At 41.6% G+C, this 17367-nt stretch overlaps 1 protein-coding gene across 1 annotated transcript in view; it reads right to left on the minus strand.

The window, feature by feature from the left end:
• The window catches only part of GAN (gigaxonin), a 58834-nt gene that overhangs the window by 15386 nt on the left and 26081 nt on the right, over window positions 1-17367 (minus strand). The window contains exons 3-9 of the mRNA XM_031458005.2: window positions 16025-16375; window positions 14037-14254; window positions 13702-13823; window positions 10051-10163; window positions 8937-9086; window positions 7918-8054; window positions 7524-7652 (exon numbers count right to left, since the gene is read on the minus strand). Of these exons, the coding sequence (XP_031313865.1) occupies window positions 7524-7652; window positions 7918-8054; window positions 8937-9086; window positions 10051-10163; window positions 13702-13823; window positions 14037-14254; window positions 16025-16375 (1220 nt within the window). The remainder of the gene's footprint in view (window positions 1-7523; window positions 7653-7917; window positions 8055-8936; window positions 9087-10050; window positions 10164-13701; window positions 13824-14036; window positions 14255-16024; window positions 16376-17367) is intronic.

Below are 17367 nucleotides of genomic sequence, written 5' to 3' on the forward strand. Positions count from 1 at the left end.
TGAGCTATATTCTTATCCTCCACTGTGACTATTTCTGTAACTTTTCTACAAATATAAAATTATTCCAAAATAAAAGGTTTTTTTTTTTCTTTAAACAAAAATAAAAACAAGCTAAACTCTGCTATGTAATAATGTTCACTTATGGTAATTTGACCAAACAATTTCCCTTCAATAGCTAAAGGCAGAGCCAGGTCATTGCAGACCTGGATCAGACTTTGGGAACGTAGCGAAACCCTTCAGAATGACCAGCGTCTAGGCCCACACTCACCACTGGAGCCCACAGGGGCACCGGACCTGTTCCCGAGTCCCTAGCATTACGCCTCCAAGTGTCCAAGAAGCCAGAGGCTAAGGTCTGCAGCATCGTGGTGTTAAATACAAACAGAAAATTATTTCACTAAGAACAAAACTTTTATTGCAATGAATACTCTTCTCAGACTGTTCTAAAGTAGTAGCTTCCATATTTTGAATTCCATGAAACACAGGAGCAGAATGATTTGTCCAAGATAATACAGCAAGGCTGCTATAAAGTGGCCATACTTCTGAGTACCTTCACCTAGAATTTGATTCCTTTAACATCTGGATGCTGACTGGTATCAAGCAGTTTGCTGGGACAGTTTGGCCCCTGCCTCCAAGATGCTTCTAATAAATAGGAAAGGGGGAAAATCTAAGAGCTCTCACTGCAAAGTGAAAATGGGGACCTGAACAGGTCTTTGAAAGAAATAAGTCTGAAAAATATCCACAATATAATAACTGGCTTACTCATATTTTATGCCTTCAGGGCTAAACATTAATAACTAAACCTTGACATTTAAATTCTTCCCAGGTCCTGAATCAAATAAAGCTGATGAGTATCCCCCTGCCAGGTCCACAGCTGAGCCACACCCAGGATAACCCCAAAGAGGAAGACAGCTCTTCTTCCAGAAAGTCCATCAACAGGGTCTCACGTGCACTCACAAGGACACTTCTGAATTAAGACGTATACAACTAGATTGTCTACTGAAAGAACACATCACAATGCAAGGACATTCCAGAATAATTTTGCAGAGTTGAGAATTCAACGTAATTCCTCCCTGGAATAATTCAACAAAACCAAAGAAACTGGTCTATGTAGACGGTACCAAATTTGATCAAAGTATGGCAAATGATTCAGAGTTCCTGGGTTTCAGGAAAATAATTTGAGGTGATCTACTTTCTGTAGTGCTGAGACTTCAAAGTAAATAAATAAAATATGAGAATTAAAAGGATCGTGTGTTTAGTGGCTGCTTATGAAATGGTACAAAAGGCTTGTAGTTTTTCACTCCTTTCTCTACCATTTATCCCTTGTTGACCTTGGACAATTTATCTAACCCAGTCTCTGGTCATTTGTAAGGTGGGGACACTATCACCAACCTCAGATGACTGTTGTGAAGATGAAGTGGAACAGCCAATGTAAAGTACTTTGCATAGTGTCTAGTGCATGGCAGCTGTCAATTAAGTAGTAGTAATTTTTGCAAAGGGCAAGGCAATATTATGCCTTTATTACACAGTTTTCCAACATGGGTTTATCAGGACTTGGAAGCTACAATGATGGGTCCTCTGGTAACTCAGAATTAAGAAAGCCCCCATCACAAAGGAAACTTGAAAATACACCATGGATCACAGGGGAGACATAAATTAGGAGTTTGGGATTAACAGATACACATTACTACATATAAAGTAGATAAACAACAGGGACCTACTATATAGCATAGGGAACTATATTCAATTTCTTGTAATAACATAACAGAAAAGAATCTGAAAAAAAATGTATGTGTAACTGAATCACTTTGCTATACAACTGAAACTAACATTGTAAATCAACTACACTTCAATACAAATAAAATAAAAAAAAATCCATACCTAAAAAATAAAAAAAATTTAAGCATGTAAAGCCACTGAATACAACTTTAGTAGTTCCATATAGTTTGGAAATTTCTGATTTTATAAATTTTATAATTTGTATTTAGTTAATTGTTAATATAATTTCTGATGTTAATCACAAATTATTTTTAAAATATTTGCATTTGGCTTTGTTATTGTTACTTTTTAAATTTATTTCTGATCATGATTTTTTGAAGTATTCCATAAACTTGTAATAAGATATACTCTCTCTTTGCAATGTTCAGTTTTCATTCTTTTTTAACTTGATTTAATTTTATTTTTTGACAGGGAGGTAATTAGGTTTATTTATTTATTTTTAGAGGAGGTATTGGGGATTGAACCCAGGACCTCGTGCATGCTAAGCATGCAATTTTTCAATATATAAAATCAATCTTATGTAAAAAAATACAGCATGGATCTTACTGGCAAGCTTCAGAGAGAGCAGAGTTGGAGGGGAAGACAGGCAAGGAGAGCCAGAGAGAAGCGCGTGGGAGAGGCCACAGAGGGAGAGGAGGGGAAGGGGGGTGGGAGCTTCAGGGAGGGTCTGGCCTCCTGGAGGAAGACGCTCTTAACAAGCTGAGCCTCCTGCAAGTCACAGGTATGAACTCTGGAAAAAAATACAAAAGACAACTGCCTGAGGACTCTGGAGACTGAGCAGAAGCAGGCAGATTTGGGTAAGAAGCTGAAAGTTGAACAAGCACCCCATGTGGAGTGAGTTTCCAGTTCTTTGGTAGCTCTGGCCCAAGGCAGCCTGGGGCTGGCAGCTCTGGGTAGCAAAACCCCTGGAGAAAACCCTGCCACTGCGTCAGGGGAGAGTGTCTTGGGGCAACAAGGACCACCAAGGTGTACAGGGGTCTCAGGAAGACAGGAGGTACAGAAGAGCCCCTAAAGTGATGCGCACCCCCTGCTGCCAGTCCGACTGACACTGGGTCCACGAATGTTTGTACCTGAGGCTCAGGAACTGAACTGAGGTCCGGGCTGCTGCCCACCACGGGTGTGACAGTGCCGCAGGAGTCTAACCAGGTCCACTGCCCACCAAATGCTCGGAGAAGCCCTCCGAAGCAACAGAAGAGACTGCAGGGTCTCAACAATGTCCCATTCACAGTGCCCCGATGCAGTCCAGAATTATTCAACAAAAGGAGAGCCAGGAAAATGAGAACCCCTTCCCAAGGAAATACACAGTCCACAGATGCCAACTCTGAGATGACTCAGGTGCTGGGATTATCGACTAGGCAGGGACTTGAACGCAGCTACCATGACTGTGCTCACTCAGTAAGGGAAAGGAAAACAAGCTCATGAGGAAAAGACAGACTGCAGCAGAGAAAGTTTAAAAATCTAATATGCTACCTGAAGAAACTAGAAGAGGAAGGACAAAATAAACCCAAAGTAAGTAAAAGGAAGGAAATAATACAGACAAGAGAAACCAATGAAACAGAAAACACGGAGAAAATTAACATCAATACATAGCTGGTTTAGAGAAGATGGGTGGGTGCAGTGGCAGGCTCTGCCAATAGAGGGCGCCGGAGGACAGCAAGGCTGGGGAGCGGAAAGGCCTTCCCTGACGTCAGTGGCCTTTTTCTTCCTCCTACTGCTCTGCCACCTCCTGTGTGCAGTAGCCCCAGAGGTGCTCTGCTCAGCAAGGTCCTCTGCCATCCAGCAAGCAGCTTCCTGTGCACCACCTCCGGTGTCGGCACCCCAGGGCTCTGCCACATCGTGGGCCACAGCACACCCTCCTCCACTGAACTGAATCCCAGCCTTGCAGGGTGGGGAGGGCCCTTCCCAGTTTGCTCCTTCCTAGGGTATTTTCTTCAGTCCTAAAGGCTGTAGCTGCACTTCCTTCATTGGCTATTTCTGCATTCATCAGTCCCCTCTCACCTGTCAGCAGCTAATCACTCTTACTAGTTAATAATTACGTATATTGAATTTTCCCTGTTCAGATTATTGATGTGGTTTCTGTCTCTTGACTGCACCAGGGTGGAAACAGATCGGCCAGGAGTGGGGTTCGTCTCCCAGCCTCTTGATCATGTCTTACAAAGGCATGTGTGGTACCTGCTACTTTCCAATCATCAGATCCAAACAGCATCATGTGGTCAAGGGGCAGACCAACCAGATGTTTCATGGGACATCAAGGAGATCAAAATCTCTGGCGACTAATAATATGTGGCAGACCGTGGAACTGACACAGTCCTGAGGCAAGACTGTGCAGGGCTACTGGTGGTCCCACCAGGCAAAAGGAATGGCTCCTGGTGTTCCCTGCAAACTGGTGTGAAGAAAAGCATCAGCCAGGCCAGCAGCAGCACACCAAGGCCAGGGATGGTGCTGCATAAAAATACTATCCCTGGGACTGATTCTGTGATCAGCCTAACTGCCTGATTAGGTTTAAGAAAATTCAGTTATTTTCCAAAATCCACCTGACTTTTCTACTTTTTCTAAGTGAATGAAGCAGGGGTGTGACAAGGTAGCACTCACTACTTCTGCATTTTCCAGTCTCTGATGGTGACACTGATGTCTGCACATTTCTCAGGGTGCAATGTTACTTCTGGTTTTCTACCTTGGCACGGAGGGAAAGTTCTGGTGGCCTCCACTCAACCCTTCCTACCATAATGGTCCCCAACCCACAGGTCAGAGAGCCATGTGGGGATTCAGAAATATACATTCAGCCATCAAAAGATGAAACTTGAATAGTTAACATGATTTACCTATAAAAATGAAAGGGAGAGGGTATCTAGGCTGAGCAAATGCACAAAGGCAGTAAAACCCAGGATGGTTATGAGAAGCAAGCTGGAGTACGGAACATGGGAAAGGGAGAAACTGAAAATGGTGGAACATTTTTCTCAACCTCAAATCATGGAGGACCCCGAGTAGGAAGCTAAATACTATTATCTTTATTTGGAAAGCAATAGGGAAATACGAAGAATTTCTATCAGGATAAAATGACCGAAGTCAGAGTAATCTCTCAAAAGCACAAGTAGGCGAAAGTATTAGAGGAGATTGGTGAGAAGGCTAATGGCACTGCACGTATGGAAGAGTGAACGCACTGGAGTAGGGCCAGAGAAGTAAAAGGGTGAATGTGAAAAATGTGACGGGTTAAAAAAAATAAGACTTGGCATCTCATGAGGTGTGAAGCACAAGAGAATCAAAGATGACTTTTTTTAAAAAATACAGATCACTAAGAAGATGGTAAAAAAGCAAGGATAAAAGGAAGAGAAACAGACGCAGTGTCCTCCGGGACATGAAGCTGTTAAATGATGATTTGGTGTAAGTAATGGCAATTTTCTTGCTTTCCTTCAAACAGTTTTGTTTTTAGTCAAAAACATAGAAAATAATAAGATATGGCATTTTTCCAGGAAAATTTTAACCTAAAAATAGGGAACAAAGACAGGAAAGACAAGAGATTGCTTAAAAACAATAAATGGTCTCCAATCTAATACAGTCGGCTCATCTGGCAACTGTTTCCAGAATATGCAAATATAACACATTTGGAAACATCTGCTCTTTAAAGAAATACACTATACACACACACACACACTTATGTGTGTGTGTATATATATATATATATATTTTTTTTTTTTCCCTTTTGCAGATATTTATGGGACAGCCTGTTGGTAGCTGAAAAGGTGGACCCTGGGGCCAGAATGCCTTAGTTCAGATCCCAGCTCTGCCGCTTGCTACTTGCGTGCCTTTGGCACATTACTTAACATCTCTGTGTTCTGGTTTCCTCAAATGCAAAACAGGGATAAAAAGAGTACCAGTATCTCCAAGAGTTGTTTTGAAGATTAAATGAGTTAAGTGGGTTAATACACAGCACTTTGTGTTATATATGTGTTTAGTGTCATCTAAACAAGAATCCTGTATTTTGACAACAGAAATTAAGCTTTCTTCAGCCTATTTATCAACTAACATTGGAGAGCTTAGAAATAGGGAAACTAAAAACCGGAGGAGAGAGGAGTTCCTTCCTGTGAGTTTTATTTGGAAGTGCTTCTAAATAGCAAGGAAAAAGCAATACTTTAATGTTTAACAATTAAGAACTGAAAGCAAGTCATACACTTAACTATGTAAAGCTTATCAACTACAAATATGATAGAAACATAAAGGTTCTAACAATTTATAGCATACTGAGGGCAGGCTGAAAACTTTACAGCCAGACTTAAGTCTTATACAGTCAAAATAGGGACAAAAAAAAATGGTAAAACAGAAAGCAACCACGACTACTCCAGCAGGTGAGTTACGGCTCTCTTGCTCACACTGCCCCAACAGTAATTCACTGACGATGAGAAAGACTTACATCAATATTTTATCAGAAACCAAACGTGCTGACCGCTGCTTGGTTAATGAAGTTGGGCAGGCCATCTCAAGTTCATTTGGACAGGAAATTAATGGGCTACTTCATACTTTGAACAGTCAGCCCTCACAGTAATAATATATTAAGTAAGGGAAATTCCCACACCCTTACCAGAGCAAGCATTCTCAAAACTGTTCTCACACTTTGTCTGATAAAGTCGGCCCCCTGTAACTGAAGAAAAACAAAGGCTATGCAAATATCCTAAATTTAAAATACATGAAAAGCTAGGTACCATGTATATATAATTCTAAAATCTTGGTAACTGCTCATTGTTTGCCCTAATCTGAAATAATCTGAAATATGAATATATGTATGTGTAAGTATGACAGAAACATTTTGCTGTACACCAGAAATTGACACAACATTGTAAACTGACTATACATCAATAAAAAAAGGGGGGAAAAATTGCATGAAATGAAACATTATGTTATGGTGCCACCTCCTGGTAACACAGTTGAAATGTTATCACAAGATTAACGTCAGCATGACAGTCTCCCTGTAGGATGTGAACATATTACTGCAGTAAAAATATTGTTTAGTGGTTACAACAATAAAACGTGTGAGAGGAGGGAGAAGGAGGAGGCTGGAAGGACGCTGCTGACTCCACCCGACGGGAGGGCATCCTGGCAAATGTTTTAAGAACCTGACAGCACATTTTTTGAGCATCTGATATAGGCCAAGCACAATGCTAGAAGCTAGGCTGCAAAGCTGAGGAGCGTGTGGTTAACAACTGCAACCTGAGACAGAGGTGTTATGGAATCACAGACTGAGGAGCCCAACTCAGGCCTTCTCTGACTACTGACAATAATTAAGCAGCGTTTCGGAAGAGGCCAAGTTAACTGGGTAAACGTGGGACAGGAAATTTTAGGCAAAAAGAACAGTACAAAAGTGAGGAGCTGAGACAATCGTAACACGTGTTGGAGGAAAAGTCACTCAGTGGGACTCAAGGGAAGCATCTGGGTTGAAGAGCAGCAGAAAGAGTAGCCACAGGCCATATCACAAAAGGCCATACATGCTAAGTTAAGGAGTTTAAACTTTCTCCTAAAAGCTAACAAAAGTGTCAAGGTCCGACCCAAATTTTAGAAACATTTTCTGATGGTTTTCCTATGAGTTACCAATACTTCTAAAGTCACTGAGTAAGTATCTAGTATGCATTAGACATACCTCCTAAACAGATAATTCATTGAAAGAATTTGAAAACAAAACTAAAGAAAGCTACAACATGACTCTGAAAGCATAAAAAAAAAAGTTGCAGAGGCTATATGAAATCATTCAAAATTACCTTTTAAACTCATCGTGGTAGAATTCCGACTTGCAAGTTACCATCTCGCCACCCTGGATGTCCTCGCGACTTCTGACTCCCCCAAATACGTACAGTTCCATGGCGACTCCACAGGCTACTGCTCCAAACCTGAAAGGCCACACAGAGAGAGCACACTCAGTACTGGACTCACCACCCAAGACCTGATTCCCTAATTCCTCTTACGCGTGTTGTAGCTCCGGGGCAGGTCAATGTTTCACAAATACGTGGGCCTTCCCTTTTCAGGAAATGGATTATTCGTTTCGTGTCATATAAACCAAATGCCAAGCCAAGTAATAAAAGATGAGTTCGAAAGGAGGGCAAAGCAAAAGCCAGGAGAAGGGGACTCTGCACAGTCCACATCGCGTTCTCCCACCTCCTCTCTTTTAGGGGACAGATAGCCGTCCACTGCTGGGTCCTCGGGTCGTAACACTCCACAGATTCAAACAGTTTTCCGTATGAGCCTCCACCCATGGCATAGATTTTCTTTTTCATAGCCGCATAGCAGCCAATCTGAAAGGAGAAAGCAACAGTGGGGAAGGAAACATTAATTATTAAAGTCGGATGAGTGAATACTAACTTGGCTAGAGAGCCTGGGGAGACGTCCGGAAAACGATTTGACTGCTAACAGCAAAACTATGGTTTCTTCTAATACGACAACACGGGGCTTTAAAACTGAGAAGGCCAAGGGAAGACTCCTAGAGTTAATCCTTTTCTGAGGAGTAACACTACCTAATACTATTCCACTAAGTGAGATAAGTAAATAATCCTAATTTTTAAAGGACCTTTCCAGTCTTTCCATTCTTTCACCACTATGTGAAGATTCCAAGATGCAGATTCCAAGGAGCCAAGATGTCACTCGATTCCTGCCCCGAGTAAGTCAGTTGAAAGGCACAGACACTGAGCGATCATGTTATGAGTGAACGCCTAGGGCACTGGACAAAGCCCTGGCCTGACGATGGACTTCCTGCCGCCACCCAGAATATAAATACTGACCAAGCACTAAGCAGCTCACGTGAGCCATGTGTCTGCTCACTGTGCAAGGAGTACCTTCGGATTAACGTTTCTCCCCAGTCCTGCATGATGATTAAGAAAACAGGCTTGGGAGATCTGGCTCCTGGGCTAGCGCCATCACAAGGCACTTATCAGGTGTAGACCCTGGACACAGTGGTCCTGCCCAGAGTCCACTGCTGGGGTAACCTCTCACACACACAGCTTCCCATCTTGGTGCTAAGGCTGATGACAGTGAAGGCAAGCTACCAACAGAGACAGAACTCTAGGGTGTGAATTCTCTTAACACTGCCAATTGTACTAAAAGGCATATGTAGGAAATGAAGCAACAGTAACTTTAAAGCCCAATTTGTGACTCAGTTATCACAAGGTAATAGTTCTCACCTTTCTAACCATGGTCAAATCAGGTTGCTTTGTCCAGGTTTTAGAATAAATATCATAACATTCCATGGAAATCAGCTCTTTTTCACCATCTTCTCCTCCTAAAATGTATAGCATTCCATCTATCTCCACGATTCCAAAGTTGTGTCTTGCCTGAAAAGACATCAAAGATCTTAGACAAAACGCCAACTAATCAGACTGAAAACTGATATTCATACATTTAATAAAAATGACTTATATCACTATATCCCAGCATTCCAGCAAGGAGGTGCCAGGCTCAAAACCATCTCTCTTAAATATTTCTGAAGACTTCCCTAGTAGCTCACTCTCCATCACAATGGACAGAGAACCCCATCCAGGAATTTCCCAGAACTAGCAAATTACACGCATGGTGAATTCACTGGCAGAACCATCACTTTCTACTCAAAACAGCTCACAGCAAGAAAAAGAACTATTGCCTTCCGGTTCAATAAAATGATCTTTGTACAGCAATGGGCAGAAAGTGGTTCCAAGTGAAGGTGTGAAAGACAAGGAAGATTTGTGGCAAGAGGGCTGTTGTGGCTGGGAGAGGCTGGGGAGGACCCGGCGGGGGACTGTCTGGAGCGAGCAAGCCCGAGGTGTGGCACACTCATCCATGCATGGTACTTCCTTTGTGCCCAGCATGACTCTAGCATGGAAGAGAGAGTACCGGACAGACAGACAAAATCCCCTGCCATCTGAAAGGATGTACGAATGATTCAAACAGACCCTCCAGGGTATGAAGAGAAAGGAAGCAGGAGAGGAGAAAGTGGGGAGCCAGGGGCCGGGGGAGGCCTCACTGGGAAGGAGCTACCGGGACAAACACCAAAGGAAGGAAGGAAGGAAGCGGCATGCCACATGGCATCTGGCAAAGGTCCTGGCAAGGGTCTGGAAGCCAGCGCACTTCTAGAAGGGCTGAGAAACTGCAGGGAGGCCAGACTGAGCAGAGGGAATGCACAGAGAGGAGCACCAGGAGGGTGGGCACTAGGTGGGGTGGGGGTGGGGTTGGCAGGGCTGCTACTTCTTTTGCAAAACAAACAAAAGGGCTAAAGGGAAAAAAAAGAAACACATCGAACAAATTTAAAAAGCAGTATTTTACCTCGTTCATCGGTGGCAACGCAGTCCATGTATTTGCATCCGGGTCATACTTTTCTCCTGAGCTCAGGGTCTGCTTGTTTTCATCCTGGCCCCCAAATACAAACAAAAAGCCTTCTGCAAAAATCAAAGGAGACACACAAGAAAGTTGAAACGTGTTTTTAACACCCATCTCCTGGGAAATATAAATGCCGTCATTGTAGAGACAGTATGTGGAGAAAGCTGCTCTGACAACAATGGACTTGAGATCTTTATCATATTTCACTCGATCCCTGGTGATGGAGCCAAATCTCTGAGTCACTATGACCGTTTTCCTTCACCTGGGGTCTCTGAGCAGATTCCCACTACCCTGCAGCTTAAAAGGACCACTGACACCACCCACCTGGTCACCGAGCGACTCTGCGTTGTCTCAGCACATTTATTCTGCCCCCAGGCTCCATGAGTCTCGCACAGCATCTGAACCACAGCCCATATCTACACATCCAAGACCCCAGGAACACTCAGGTCCGGACACCAGTGTGCACATAATTTTTGAACTTCCTAACTTGGGTAATGGTAGTTTAGGTTATTCTACCAACACTTCAAGACTACTTTGTTTTAAAAATGTTTTATCTAGTTAGATAGAACATTTTTTAAATAAAATAGTCTTCTTAAAGGAGAAGAAGCCAACAAGACAATACGGTGAAACTAAAGGGGAACGTGGGCCCTAGAGAGGTTACCATGCATGGAAACCATTTAGCTCTGAGGGCATGTAGCCATCCGGGAAAAACTCAGTTTTTCTTTTAATGGCTTTTAGGGATGAAAAAAGACAGAAATCTAAATCCCAGGCCCACAGAGAGTGTGGCTTCTGGCAGGAGAGGCTCTCCAAGTTCTAATCCTCAGGATGAAGACCAACTAGAACTGGAAGCCAGATTTAAATCTCCTTGCTCGTCTAGGAAATCTCAACATTTGAATTTGATATTCAGTAATTACAAATTAGTAGCATTTTCAGGCAACTGGCAGAAACAAATGCAAAACTTCCATGGAAGAAAGCACCTTTATCTGAGTTTTAGAGTCTAACATTCTAAGATTTTAAAACATCAAATTATTCCCATAAATAAGTTTTAATAAAATGATCAGCACCTGGACAAAGATACTCAGTTAGACAAAGGAACTAGACTCTGCGAAGAACCAGCAGAAGTGGAAAATAGTAAGTAGTCTTGCAAAGGTTTCAAATGTCAAATAGGAGAATAATCAGAAAGATGATAAAACAACAATGCTTACTTTGTTTAAAAAATAAAGGACAAATTGAAGATAACTCTATAGCATGGACTACAGCAGTGAAACAGCAGATTTGAAAAAAAAATTTAAAGATAATTTCTAGAAATAATAAAAGATGGAAGTAGATAAAATTCAATGGATAGATTTAATGGCGGACTCGTCACAGTTAAAGAAAAAATTCATTAAATGGAAAATACATCAAAAGAAATCACAAAGAAGGCAACAAGGAGAGGCAAAAGATGAAAAACAAAACAAAAAAGGTAGCGGGCAGAGGATGGAGTAAAAAGGTCTAGTTATGTTTAATCTGACTTCCAAAGGCAGAGGGAGAGAGAACAGAGCAAGGACAACATGTGAAGACACACGAGTAAGAAATCAGATTTGCTGAAAAGGCCAAACCACAGAGTCAAGATGCCCAACAATCCACAAATATGGTAAAATCTCAAATAAAATATTCACTTAAGCACACCAGAGTGAAATGGCAGAAAAATAAAGACAAAAAGAAAATCTTAAATACAGCTCAGAGAAGATAGAGCTTGAGACTGACAACGGACTCAACAATGAAGGACAGAAGTCAGTGGAAAAACATCTTCAGTGTGCTAAACAGTAGTGGATGACAAACAGGGGGAGGGCACAGCTCAGTGGCAGAGTGCGTGCTTCGCATGCATGAGGTCCTGGGTTCAAGCCCTAGTACCTCCATACACAAACAAACCAACCTAATTATTCCCCACCCCCCAGAAACCCAAACAAAAACCAAAATGAAACAAATAAAAAATAGTGGATGCCAACCAAAAATTCTATACCCAACAAAAATAAGGATGAAGGCAAAATAATGACATTTTTAGACAAACAAATGGAAGAATTTGCTACCAGTAGACCCACATTAAAGAAAATTCAAAAGGATGAACTGTAGAGAGAAGGAAAATGATCCTAGATGGAAAGTCTGAGGAGTAAGAGGGAAAAACAAAGAAAGTGGTAAATATGTGAATAAATCTAAACGAATACTATCTACAGATACATGTGTAAGACAGATAAACAGAACATATGTATATATGTAAATATTTACTTATAAATAGTCATGTATTTCAATACCGTGAAACTGTGGAACATGAAAAATGGAGTATAAATGTACTGATTAACTTTAGACTTTGCTAACTTAACAATACACGCTGTGGATTCTAAGATAACTTCCAAGGAAATACAGACACAGAATTTAACTTTTAACCTGGTAGAGAGGGGAAAAACTGAGTGACAATGAAAGTCAAACTTTTTTTTTTTTTTAAAGGCCAGAAAAGAGAAGTGTGGAACAGGCCGGACAAATAGAATTATGCCATCATTTCACGACTTTGGTCAACACAACTGGACACAATTCATTCCCTCATTGTATCAAGTATCTGAAACACCAACCCCTGTAGGAAATCTGACAATTAGTGATACAGGAACTTTTGTGGTGGGTGTGCATGAAAATTGTGCACATGTGTACACAGTATGGGAGGAAAATTTAAGGATGCTAAATCTGGGAAGACAGAACAGGGAAATCAGACCCACATCCTGTTGGCTACACAACTCCATCCAGCTGATTATTGCAGATAAATACTACACTTACTGTAGAACTCATAAATTGATTCTATTTCTATTCTATAGCTTTAGACATTTGTAAAATATGGTATGGTGTGGTACAGCTTAAACATTTTAAGGTAATGTTAGTGGGCAAGCAGAGACCATAAAAGAAGGGTTTCAGGAGGACTGCTGACAATAATTTGAATTAAAGAAAATGGTACTAGTGGGGTGAACCCTTAAAAGGCAGATTCAAGGTGAAGAGAGAGGTGGACAGGACAAGCTCTCCCACCACCTCCTGGGGTGAGAGCTTTGAATAATGTGAAGCTGTTTCTGAACTTGCAAAGTTCAAGTGAAACACACTCCCATAGTAAAATAACTTTAAGCCGTAACCAATATACGTAATGCTTTCTGAAGTTTCATGTGAAATGCCTGTTGTTACGTGACACTTTTATTTTGAATACAGTTACAAGTTGTAATTCCAAGTTGCAAGATGGGGGACTATCATGGTGCAAAGAAACTCTGTGTGTCAGGTGTGATTACACAGCTAATGGGGTGGTAACAGTCACTGAGTTTTGCTCTTCTGCCATTTAAGTCATCAAATAAAGTGCTTCTCTACTAATATCTTAAAACTAGCTATGTATTTAAGACTCGGGAGCAAGAAAGACTGACAGCAGACACTTTTCTTACCATAGTCTTAAAAGCTAGAGCTCCCCTGAAACTGTCATCACAGAGAGATAATAAAATTGTATCTTTAAAAGGTTTTGAGTCATTCTGCACAACCCTGCAATTCCATATTCCTCGCTCTTGTGTTTAAGTGAAGTTGACCACAGCACGGTACCTGCAGAGAGAACTCCATGGTTGATTCTCGGCATGCTTAAAGGCGCCAGCTCAATCCAAAGCTGCCGATTGGGGTCGTAGAGTGGGCACATGCATCGCATCGCTGCTGTGGGTTTCCGTGAACTAAGGAAATAATTGATTGGCGGTTAATGTGTCTCATGTAGTTCTGCTTATAATAACTACGACTAGTTTTACTGCTCTGAACAATGTTTCAAACATTAAAAAAAATCTACTGCTATTATGTGTTAGATATTGAAAAATATGTATGAATTCTTGTTTATGTGGGAATCCCTCTTCCGTTATACCACTAGTCAAACAGCTCACAACCACACTTACACTCTCTCTTCTCCACCGACGGTCACGATGCATTCTGAGTACCCCCGGGGCTTGAAGTTGGCCAGCATGGCCTCACCCTGCTGCGGCTGGCTCAGGGGTATGTTGCTGCACTCCTTGACGATCTCTCGGACTAACGGTTCATTCAGCATCTGTTCCCGTAAGTAGCTGGAGTCTAACCCTGAAACCCACAGCGCTGACATAACATCCTTCATGTGGACCTGCAGAGGAGGGCAGAGCATGGGGTGCACACAAGGGAAAGGCGACACGGTTTTTAGAACATATGTTTTCCGACTTGTGGGAAAGTAAAATTGCTGACACTGACAGTCAGCTTCGCAACTGCAGGTGTAAGTGGCCATACTGCCTGGATGTGCTTAGTGGCCCCTTTCCTTCTACTTCCCATGGCTTTGATAAACAAAAGTTTAATTTAAAAAATCATCACTTCACATTTATATCTGATATATCACTGCATAGTTTCAAGCAGCTTTCTTCACGCCCAAAACGGTTCCCACAGCAAAGCGAAACTTAGAAGAACTCTGCTATGAGCTGCTGTATTTCACATACTTGGATGTGCTGTGAGTTAAATCACATTTAAAAATAAGCATTATATACAGCAACATTGTGACAGAATATGGTAGATTTGATAATGAAAATGTATCAACATTAATGTTACAGGAAATTATCTGAAAAAGCACCCCCACAAATCCTGATAATCATCATCATCATCATCATTCCTCCAGTAAATACTGTTATAAATTATCTAACATGTATAATATGAATTATATACTTTTCAAACTTAATCATTAAACTCGACCCAACAGACTACAGCATCCTACATACATAAGGTGACTAGTCTGTCTTGGTTTTGAAATCGTCATTTAAGATAAACTCTTCTACAACCTGAGTAATAAAGGCCAACAGTCCTTACGGCATCAAGTTCAGATTAACCAAAACATGAAGTGCCTCTTGTCTCCCTCCCAGCCACTTCATCGCACACGTCCTCACCACTTTAAGGCAAGAAAAGGGTTAGAGAGAAGTTACTCTGGTGGTCGCAGCAAGATGGAAACCCTGCCTCCCTCCCTAATTTACCATCAGTGTGGAAGACAGAACGCTAACTGTACCAACTGTGCTGAGGTCACAAACGTGGTTTCTAAATGCACGTGCTCATGGGCTTGCAGAATTTAGAAACTACAAGATAATCATCAAAACATAAGTCAAGAGTTACTAAGAACAATTAAAAATGTAATTATGCATTCTGAAAGCCACTCTGAAACCTAATACATTTCTTTATTTTGAATACAGTAACTGAAGCCAGTCTCTAATTTATAAATAGTGGATGTAAAGCCTTGTGAGTCTGCTCCCTCCAACAATGTATTATCAGTTTGGATCTCAAGCCTGATAATCTCTAAGACTCTTCCTTCCCAGGCTGTCGCTCCTAGAACCTTCCTAATGGAACTGCATTGCCATGAAAACTCCAGGATACTATCCGCTTTCTCCTCGACTGGTGTCAATCACTCCAGGGAAAGCCTATGGCCCTCACCCCTCACCCCTCTGCCAGGACTCCACGCACCCTTTCCTCACCCCACTGCCTGCATCAGAGACCCTATAGGGGTTAGCCCGACACTGTAGTGGGAAGTATGCTCAAAGCTAGGGTGAGGAGTACATGGTGCATTGCTATACTCTCCAGCTTAAGCCTGAAATACATTTTCCCATTAAAAACAACATTCAGAGGACATTATGTTACTTATAAGTATGAACACTTTCATTGATGTATTATGGGTTACATGGACTTTGGCAGACTGGTCTGGAAAACCAACTGCTTTAGTGATCCAACGGGAAGATGCTTTACAGGTTATCTTTCAGATCACAACTTTCAGTCTTTCAAGTTGAAAGAGAATGAAAAAATACCTTGAGTTTGGATTAAAAATAAACAAATAAATGAATGAGCAAGTGAAAAGGCAAAGTCAGATCCCGCTATGAAGTGCAAGTACCTTTCTTATTTCTGTGTCATGTGCTATCCATCGAATGACTGCTTCAAACACGTATCTTTCATTGCCAACGTTTAACTTCTCAAGAGAAATCACTTCTTTAAGCTTCTGAGGACTCAGTTCTAGGAATTCTTCTGTGCTGCTGACGTCCCGGAAATGAGTCTCCAGGTACTCGGTGGCCAGGTAGTGGACGTGGTGCAGGCAGTAATGAAGTGCAAAGTCTCGGATCCCGATGCAGTTCTCGGCAGCAATGCAGCCTTCTAAAAACTCACAGCACAGGGTCTTCAGATCTGTCAGCAGCAGCAGGTCTGCGGCCTGCACAACATCTTGGATGGTATCTTCATTTAGCCGGATCTGTAAGGATAATCAGAGATATTTTATATTGGAATGTATGTATTTAGAACCCAAACCACTAATCTATTAGGCTGAACCACATGAAAGCTCCATTTCTGTACGTCAAATATGACTGGAAATTGACAATTTCGTATAGTTCAACACAGTACTTTGTTTTCAAGAAGAGTTGGAGGGCACCAATGAGCCTTCAGATAACACAGGCAGGTTAACTGGCTGGTTAACTTTCCCCAGCTCCTTCCTCGCTTTACTGATGTTAACCACCAATGAACCCTCCAAGGGGAACTGTCCATGGTGCTCACTTCTATACTTAGGAGGAAAAACCTCCAATGACTGAAATGCTTAGGAAGTGGCAAGTTCTGCATTTTATGCTAAACTGAAGGCAATTTCTTTAAATCCTAGCACCCGAACTGATGAAAATCTTGCCTCCAATTATACTAGGTACACTCTTTTGCCAATGGTATGCCAAAGACTGTATACAGCCCCTTCAAGGCAGGGAGAGGGAGATCCACACTGTCTAGAGCCTCATTCTGAACACCAAACATCGTACTTGGTGCAACAGGCACAGTCTGGTCTCAAAGCTACTTTCTGGAGTAAATTCCTAATATGAATTTTTAAAAAAAATCATCGTGAACATTTACTCGTCCTTAATTTTCTTCAGTTTTCTGACTGATGCTTCTTCTTCCATCCATGTCAGTTTTTCCATGCACTAGTGGAGCACCATAAAGAAACAGGCCCCTAAAATACCGCCACAATCACAAGTGGTCCAGATTCTCCCAAAGAATGGGTACTTCTTTAGGAAATGTGAAGGAGAGATTTCGTGGAGGAGTGCAGCAAGAAACGTTTTACCACAATTTACACAATGTGTACATAGATTAAAGAAAAAAAGTGTAACTGTCCCTTGGAAACTGAGCAATAAAACTGGAGAGAAGTTTGTCGAGTAAGCCACAAATTAGGAGAAATTTCCCATTTACGTGACATACTAAATTTAGCCA

Source organism: Camelus dromedarius, chromosome 9 (assembly GCF_036321535.1).
Source record: "Camelus dromedarius isolate mCamDro1 chromosome 9, mCamDro1.pat, whole genome shotgun sequence".
NCBI classification, from domain to species: Eukaryota; Metazoa; Chordata; class Mammalia; order Artiodactyla; family Camelidae; genus Camelus; species Camelus dromedarius.